Genomic DNA, 9651 nt, shown 5'->3' with positions numbered 1-9651 from the left:
GGATTTGCACCCCCGGATTATTTGTTTGGACGGTACTCCTGAAGTCCCTCCAAATCTGGTTACTATAGCTCAACTCCTTCCTTGTACACAGACGCCAACAACAACAAAAACAACAAAAAACAACAAAACCAAGGAAACAAGGCCCCCCCCAAAAGAAGGGGGGGCCCCCCCCCCTATTTTTTGAATAGAAGGGCGGGCTAAAAATAGATATTATTATGGTTGCTTGAATGCGTCTGCCAATGAGTGATAATAAAAGGCTGGGAGTGCATGAAGTGTGCAGCTCTCCCAACTTCATTCGACAGTGGTTTGTTTTTTGCGCCGCCGATTGACCGCTTTTTCCTTGCAGCGTTCCTGAGGGTGAGCCCCGCCGAGGTGATGTTGGGCCGCAGCGCGGACTACTGGCCCGTGCCCACACTGGTGGGCCAGAATGACGCGGAGGGCATGATCGTACTCATGCCGGACATCATCACGACAGGTGGGAGACCTCTTGGCAAGCCAGAATACTCTCTTTGTATATCGAGGGGTCCTTTCAAAAGATCATATCTGGGCGTTTCCACCAAGAGAATCTTAGCTTAGACGCCAGAGAATTTCAGTAAATTTGATCATTTGATACAGCTACAAATCAATGTTCTTTGGATTTAATTCACTCACATCTAATGATGAAAAATCAAATAGACCAAAAGTGGTTGCAGAAATATATTCCGCTTACACCTTTATCCGTCCCAAATGATAAACATGAGTGAAATTCGTCTGCGTTAAAGATCAGATTCTCAGGGGGAACGCCCAAATGAGATCCTTCGTACAGGACCCCTCGATATGACGAAACAAAATGACTTTGTTAAGAGGGAAATGGGGCAATCGGCCAGTACGCACGTTTTCTTTGTGTAACGAAGGTTTTTTATCTTTCAATGAAAGCATTGAAACGATTCGTGTTATAAAGAAATATTGCCTTGAATATGTTTTGTGGAGAATTTTACGTAACATGCAGGGTGAATTTTTTTCGGTGTGTCAATAATTTGTAGGAACCTTTGGCACCCCTAGTGGGCGCAAACGTCTAGTTACTGAGATAATACGTTTTTTCTTATTTACCTTCGCGCCCACGAGGTAGGCTCCCGCCGCACTATGATCTAGAATCCCGCAAACGCGGAAAAAATTCCTATGGTCTTGAATTTCCCCCCTAGTAGGTATTTTGGGTCGAGGAATCTGAATCTGTCATTAGTTTTGAGCTATGGTTACGTGCTTTTCAAGAAAATTGCAAAAACGCTCAAAAAGACTAAAAATTGCTGAAATGTTGCTGCATGAGATATTTGAAGTCGGGTACAGAGCTTCTCGAACTACTTTCGAGGTCCCAATCGTTCCTCCCATTTTCAAAATTCTACCAATGATTATCATGTCAGTGCAAGAATGAAACCAAGCACATTTCAACCGCAATGTGCGCAGTCGGCTTACCATCGGTTAAACACCGATATTTTTTAGGGGAACGAGCTAAACGGACACAGGACGGACCCGCTATGCGTCCATTGTAAGACCACCATGACCAATACCCCGCTGAGGAAACCACTTTAGTCCACCGGGCAAGAATTGGAAAGAACTCACTTTTAAAATGTAATCAAACTTGTTTTAGAACGCGAAGGTTTTTATAAAAGGCATATGCCTGAATTTATGTTCGGAATTTTTCTGAGTTCTTCCTTAACATTTCTTGTTAAGGGGGCACACCAGTGAAAATGTAGAGGTTTTGAAAAACGATCATTCTGAGAAAAGTAACCCATGTATTCGATTGATATTTTATTCGTAGCTCAAAATTATATCAAAGAAAAGAAAAATCAGTATGGGAGGTGGCGGGTCCTCATGAGTGGGTGTCAAGGGACTCGCAGTACTCGCGGGAGTGCCACTGACGTCGCAGAAGCACACTGTTAGAAATTCTGTCGTAAATTAGCGACAAAAAAATCGCTAATTTTCATAGCGACGGAAATCGTTCTTAAACTACTTCGTCGTTACTGAACGACTAAAAAATCGTTTCTCTACGACAATGTCGTAATCACGATTACATATTTTGACACCTGAAATCCCCGAAAAGTTGGTGACAAGTTACAATTTGGTCACTTATTTACGATTTCTGTCGTTCATTTACGATTCATAACACGAATTTACGACAAGAGTCGTAAATGTACGACTGAAGTCATAACTGCACGACATATTCGAAATATGATTTACGATTGTTCGTAGACTTACGATTAAGTCGTAAGTTAACGACTTAATTTGTTTTAAAACGAAACGTGTCGCTATCAAAATTAGCGACAAATATGTCGTACATTTACGATTCAAGTCGTATATTTACGACTTGAGTGTTAACAAAATATGTCGTTTAAAAACGACATAATTGTTCTACAAAAGTCGTAAATTTACGATTATTTTTAACAGTGTACCCGTGGAGTCCTGCTACCCTCGCGAACACAGCCGTGAGGTCCACTGTTACGCAGGCCACCAAGACAGCCACTTGCGACCCTCGGCGACTTGCGTCCCCCGAAAGGACAAGTGCAAGGTCTGCCGCTCCCCCGCGAGTCTCGAAGCATCCCCGCTAGACCCGCGACGCCCTCTCGTGAGGTCCTGCGACCCTCAGTGGTAGCGGGTGCCTATCTTGCAAATGCGAATGCCTATTACAAAACACCAATTATCTCCGTACGTAGACGTTTGCGCCCACTAGTTCATTAGTAAAAAATGATCCCCTTGGTGTGCCCAAGCTATCTACAAATTATTGACACATCGAGAAAACTCACCCTGTATAAAAAAATTTAAAAAATAAAAGTTTTATCTGTTGGGAACTATACTTGATGCGAATTATACCTGATGAAACCAAAAATAAATCATTTATACCTGTTGAGAATTATGCGTGTTGACAATTATACCTAAAGAACATTATGAGGCTTTTTTTTTTAAGAAGTCCGATCGTGGAACACGACCGATGCCGATTCCCTCCATTTTTTGGTCAAAGGTAGTCCTTGTGGGTCTAAGAAAGGCCACAATTTTTTGGGCCAAAATATGCACCGTTCAGATTCTAGGGGCAATTTTCGTTTTCTCTGACAACTTTTCACATAATAGGGCCCAAAAATTGAAAAATCACCTTTCTGAGGCCTCTATGCATCGTTTGAGCTAAAAAATGTGCTTCTTATGTAAAATCACGCGAGGAACACGAATCCGGTGCCCGTTTGTTGATAGGACAACCCAAACAGATGTTAGACTGTTTTTCAGGTTTTTTAGTGGTTTTTTTCTTTTCTTGGGGTTTTGGTGTTCGGCATCGATTTTCGCCAATCCGATGAGTGGCTTTTATAGATAAAGGACCAATCTATCATACTACGAGATAAAAAGTTTGTGTACGACGCGTGAAAAGCAGTGGCGCTGCAAAAATTGAAAACCCGTCATTTCTGGGTAGTTTTAGATCAGATAAGCCACCTTTCGCGTGACCGTCTCCGCCCCATATTCAGTCTAAATATTGTCCCAAGTGATGTCAGAGTTGGTGTGAAATTTCACCGCTGTAGCTCAAGTAGTTTGGAAATGGCAGCTTTCTAAAGTTTTGCAATCACGTAAGGCATTTACTTGAAGTAGAATTGCGGTAAATGTGAAGACTTGTCACAGATCGGGTAATAAGTGAGATAGATGAGTGCGTCAAAGTTCTCTAAGCGTAATTTTGGACAAGGAATCCGATTTTGCTGGTACGAAGACCCTAGGCGAACTCTGATGTTGGAAAAAAGGCAATTTTTATGTGGTTTGCACGAAAACGTAGTTTTAGAGTACACCTAGGGTCTTCGTACCGGCAAAATCGGATTCCTTGTCCAAAATTACGCTTAGAGAACTTTGACGCACTCATCTATCTCACTTACTACCCGATCTGTGACAAGTCTTCACATTTACCGCAGTTCTACTTCAAGTAAATGCCTTACGTGATTGCAAAACTTTAGAAAGCTGCCATTTCCAAACTACTTGAGCTACAGCGGTGAAATTTCACACCAACTCTGACATCACTTGGGACAATATTTAGACTAAATATGGGGCGGAGACGGTCACGCGAAAGGTGGCTTATCTGATCTAAAACTACCCAGAAATGACGGGTTTTCAATTTTTGCAGCGCCACTGCTTTTCACGCGGCGTACACAAACTTTTTATCTCGTAATATGATAGATTGGTCCTTTATCTATAAAATCCACTCATCGGATAGGCGAATATCGAATTCGAACACCAAAACCCCAAGAAAAGTAAAAACCACTACAAAACCTGAAAAACAGTCATAACATCTGTTTGGGTTGTCCTATCAACAAACGGGCACCGGATTCGTGTTCCTCGCGTGATTTTACATAAGATAGCACATTTTGAGCTCAATCGAGTGCATAGAGGCCTCAGAAAGGTGATTTTTCAATTTTGGCCATATTATGTGAAAAGTTGTCAGAGAAAACGAAAATTGCCCATGGGTCATTCTACAGGAATGTTACAATTTCGCAGTTAGAACCGTGAAAAAATAAAAGTTGTCCGATTTCATTCATATTGGGCTTGTTTTTCTTGTTTCGGCATGCAGAATGCGAAACGATATCAAGCGTCACACTTTTCGAGAAAAAAATTTTTCTCCACTGAAATCATAGGGGAAATGTCTACGGAGTTTACATAAATTGACGCCTACGGAGTTTACATTTTGAAGCAAATACCTGGATTGCAGCCGTATGAGTTGGAACAGTAGAACGCGCATACACAGCTGACTAAAGGACCACCAAAGCATTGTTTTTATCCACAATTCGAAAGTTTGACGCACAGGGGATCCGTGGCAAATCGGGTACGGAGTTTACATACAAAAAAAATACGCGACCCCCTTTTTGAAATTTGGGTACCAATTAGATGCTAGCCATTGGACTCACATCCTTCAAACTTGGTGGCTAGATGTGTTTTTTCATCCGGAATCCATTGCAGTCTTCAGATTGAGGCTGTGACTTCTCGTTTGTCTCCTGTAGTGCCAAACTCGTTACAGTGCACATGTGGATTTTAGGGAAGTAAAAACTTCGGGACAAAAGTTAATTCTGTGCAGGCACAAAGCTTCAAACTTTTTACTAAAGTCAGTGGGATTAAGTTAAAGTATAAAAGTGCCTTAGCAAATAGAGCCGTCGGGAATGATTGTCCTGCGTCTCGTTTAGACATACGAGAGGCGCAAACTTAGTGAACTACGCATCGGGACGGCCACGGAGTTTACATTTTGCACCTTCCGGAGGCCACAGCCATCTGAAAACCTCAGAAACTTTCAAACCCAATAGTGGATCATTTTGAAGCACAAAAAGCACCATCTCACCGCGCAAACCGCGTCTTTCTAGGACGAACCGTTTCGTCACAAAGGGGCAGGGACATCAAATTGTAACATTTCTGTAGAATGCCCCAAGTTTGATTACTTTTTGTGTACAAAATTGGCTTTTTCTCCTTGGGTGCGAATCAGAGTTATAACGTCCGAGGGCCACGCGATTTGGAAAACTCACTCTGCAGCGCTCTCTCTCCGCAGACATGACACCCTCGGCCCGAAACTTGGCGCTCCTGCAGGAGGACTTCGAGCGCGCAGTGCCGGTGGAGCTGGGCCTGGCGCGCGGCTCCGCGACGTCTCGGCTCGTAGCAGACATGATGCGGACCCATTACTTCCAGGGCAAGGCCATCTCCGAAGCGACCATCACCAATTTTGTGCAGGTGAGGGCCACGCTGTCAAACCCAAGAGCAGGGATGATACCCAAACCGAAACGATACCAGGGCCGTTACGACACCAGTTTGCACATATGACTTAAACTCAAAAAGTGTAGCACCTGGAACCAAGGGAAGAGGTTTTCCTTGTTGATCAAGGCGTACCGGAGTTTTGTTCCCTATGGGCCAAGTCCAAATTCCGTTCCTAATTTTTGTTGATTTAGGCCCCAAAAAGAACAAAACTCAGGGAAGCGGAATTTGGACCTGGTCCATATGGGAACAAAACTCCGGTACGCCTTGATTAACAAGGAAAAGCTGTTCCCTTGGTTCCAGGTGCTACACTTTTTGAGTTTTAGACATAAGGGCAAACTGTTGTCGTAACGGCCCTGGTATTTTTTCGGTTTGGGTATCATCCCTGCCCAAGAGTGTCAAGAACATTTTTTTTAATGGAGCAGAGAACCATTCTCAAAATGTCTTACAATGAAATTTGAGTGAATTCGGCTCAAGCCCAGCAATATTCCGTCGTAATACATATCTTTTATGTTTTGTCATTGTAAGACATAAAGATATACCTTTGTGAAGCGAAAAAATACTTACTTCGTACTATGCTTGCGCCATTTTCTTCGTATAATTTGAATTTTTCTTGTGAGAAATTTCCAGTGTTTTACAAGCGTTATTTCATGTGATTTGCCCTGCTCCTCGTCACCGATCACTGGTTTTTTTTTAAAAGGGGCGTAAGTCCACAAATTGGCAAAATCCACTTTTTTCCAGAAAATAATTTAAAATTAAATAACAAGCCTACTGGTTTTTGAAAAATGAATATATCTCAATTAGTTCAGAAGATACAGAAGGTGTCCAAAGGGCGGGCGTAAGTCCATTCCATTTTTGACAAAGAGGCGTAAGTCCACCCGTTTTCTGACAAAGAGGCGTCAGTCCAGGTGGTTTTTTGACAAAGAGGCGTAAGTCCAGGTGGTTTTTTGACAAAGAGGCGTAAGTCCAGGTGGTTTTTTGACAAAGAGGCGTAAGTCCAGGTGGTTTTTTGACAAAGAGGCGTAAGTCCAGGTGTTTTTTTGACAAAGAGGCGTAAGTCCAGGTATTTTTTGACAAAGAGGCGTAAGTCCAGGTGTTTTTTTTGACAAAGAGGCGTAAGTCCAGGTGGTTTTTTGACAAAGAGGCGTAAGTCCAGGTATTTTTTGACAAAGAGGCGTAAGTCCAGGTGGTTTTTTGACAAAGAGGCGTAAGTCCAGGTGGGTTTTTGACACAGAGGCGTAAGTCCAGGTGGGTTTTTGACAAAGAGGCGTAAGTCTAGGTGAGTTTTTGACAAAGAGGCGTAAGTCCATCGGCCATTATGACAAAGAGGCGTAAGTCCATAGGCCATTCTGACAAACAGGCGTACGTCCATAGAGCATTCGGACAATCAGGCGTAAGTCCATGGACCTGTCTGGCGAACAGGCGTCGCACAGTGGGCCAGGAAGCCTGTTTAGGCGGACATAATTCCATTTTTTCAACTCTCGAATCTTTAAGTTTTTTTTCGTGATAACTCTTCCCAATACTCCAAGGAACCAGGATTGGACGGAATTTCAACACAGGGACACGTTATAGCCAACATACAGGTGGTCAAACACGCACCAAACGATTTGCGCTACTTTGGTGCAGTAAATATGCATGATTTCAAACGCAAAAAACACTTATTAATTTTTGTCCAGCATACTTTTTATTGGCACCACGTGAAAGGGCGTTTCTTTACGAAAATTTACATACATTTACATTTGACTTTGGACGATTTTTGTGGTGTCCAGCTTTATTTTACTACGCTTTGACAAAATTGTCAAAATTAATCTTTGCAGAGGCGGCACTTTTTGTTTAACGTTGTTTAACGGCCTCCTTCAGTCCTTGCGGAAGCCAACATGCCAAGGAACAAAACCCAAAAGATTAGCTGCACCTACTTGCACCTTTGAGTTGTAGGGTCTCCTAAACATCGCCGAAAATGCGAAAAACAGCCCCGCGCAGCGCAACGCTTCCCGGCGCAACGGAGGCGCCGCTGCATAGTAGTTGCTTGTAATGATTAGAGTTGTGCATGTCAGAGTTTGTCTTCAACGCGAGTATGCTTGTTTAGGTTTTTGCGTTGTTTAATTCATGAAAACGTAAAAAAGGTGTCAGACCATGTCTTGGCGTAACAGGTCCCTTTCTATCAGATGATGTCAAATTTCACACTGGGGGTCTGATATTGTCTAAAACGGATTCCTCGCCCCTAAAAACCCCCCCGACTACGAAGTTACACCCCAAAAATAACGATTGGTACGGCCTAGGAGAATTATGTCCGCCAAAAACCGGCTTCGTGGCCCACTGTGCGTCGCCCGTACGCCGGGGGGCAATGGGTTTTCGATGTTTGGCCGTTTTCGTCGGATTTCGCAAGATTTTGTCCAATTCTATGCCTAAAATCTGCTTGTGTTTTGCCTTCTTGGAGAAAGATTTCGGTTTTCTACACATTTCAAGGGCTCCATTGGACGCACAGTTTATTGAGTAGGCGAGTGCATTCGCTTGTTGCGTGCACTGCAAAGCCAGTGGCCAGGTTTCTTGCCACGGCAAGCCATCTAGAATGCCAGAAGTTCGCAAGCTCTGACCCGAAACCTTCCGACGCTTGTCACTAATATGCGCTCCAGCCCCCAGCGAACCCGTGATTTTGAGCTTACGTAACGTCAAACTGCTCTCTCTGAAAAAAAAAATAGATAATAGCAAGTCTTTTCTTTCCAACCACGACGAGTATGCTCAAAATACTTCGCTGTAATAGGTCGCCTTGGGCTGCTGAGATTTACAGAGTGTACTGACACCCCTGTCGTTGCTTTAGATTACGGGGACCTCCTCTTCTCCGTCGGCCTCGGCCGCTACATGCGTGCCCTGACTCGCGTGTCGTCGCAACCGGCCTTCTTCTACCTCTTCACGTTCGACGGCAAGCTGTCTGTCTCAAGAAGCTGGCTCGTCGAACTGCCAGGTACGTATACCCACACTGAAAAGAAAGTCTAGTTACAGCTACTAGGATTTTGGTGCCAATTACCAGACAGTCTAATTGAAAAGAAACGAACAAGGAATCTAGTTACAAATACCAGACTGCCTAGTTGATCTCTATCATATAAAAATAACCAGATTCTTTGTAATCCTAACCATGCCATTAGCAGGCGCGTAATTAGGGGGGGGGGGGGGGGGGGGGGCGACCGCCCCCCCCTTTTAGCCCCCGAAGGGGGCCAAAAAGTAATGCCCTTAGTGGGTCCGATTGGCCTAAGAAATAGCAGTTGGTCAGGAATCGTCCCTTAGCCTGGCCCGAACAACTCGCATTTTGGACACACTTAGGCATTGGCTTCTAGCTCGCTTCGCTCGCTGGAGGTAACTTGCTTCTGGGTCCTCTCCGCTGGCAAATTAACAGGATTGAGGTACCTCATGACTGATATATGTGATGCCTTCTTCGATCCTTAACCATCTTAGGCCGGGAAGAAAATTTGTTTGCAACGTATTTTCAACCATTTGTTTGTCTGGCCAACCGAAAATATGTACCTGGTAATGTTTAAAATCTCCTGGAACCCTAGGACTAAGACCCCAAGTTATAACATTTCCCGCTCAACAAGGCTTAGCTTTTAGCTCGCTTCGCTCGCAACAGGAAGCCTCTTCTAAATTTCGGCTCTGTGGCAAGTGGAGGGAAGCAAAGTGCGCCAGCCCTTCTAGACGAAAAAGTCTTCCCCATTGTAGGACTCGGAAACAACGTTTCAGACAGTTAAGCATTTATAGCGTTTGGCTCGCTTCGCTCGCTGAGAGCTATCTAATTCTAAATTCTCGCTATGAGTCCAAACAAATGTAGAATAAAGTGAATCCTCTTCAAACTTTGTAACAACCCCTCAATTTTCTGTAACGTTGTTTTGAATTTAGCCCCCTCCCTCCCCAAACCACGTCCCTAAAAAT

At 43.8% G+C, this 9651-nt stretch overlaps 1 protein-coding gene across 1 annotated transcript; it reads left to right on the top strand.

Moving 5' to 3' along the window:
* The first annotated feature begins 206 nt into the window (after positions 1–206).
* LOC117650961 lies at positions 207–8678 on the top strand. Its single transcript, XM_034394637.1, has 3 exons — positions 207–475; positions 5531–5709; positions 8549–8678. Exons 1-3 carry the CDS (start codon positions 268–270, stop codon positions 8600–8602), a joined length of 441 nt encoding a protein of 146 aa, XP_034250528.1. The 5' UTR covers positions 207–267; the 3' UTR covers positions 8603–8678.
* Positions 8679–9651: the final 973 nt, after the last annotated feature.

This window comes from Thrips palmi, unplaced genomic scaffold, assembly GCF_012932325.1.
Source record: "Thrips palmi isolate BJ-2018 unplaced genomic scaffold, TpBJ-2018v1 HiC_scaffold_5, whole genome shotgun sequence".
NCBI classification, from domain to species: domain Eukaryota; kingdom Metazoa; phylum Arthropoda; class Insecta; order Thysanoptera; family Thripidae; genus Thrips; species Thrips palmi.
This window is presented reverse-complemented; position numbering and strand designations above follow the sequence as displayed.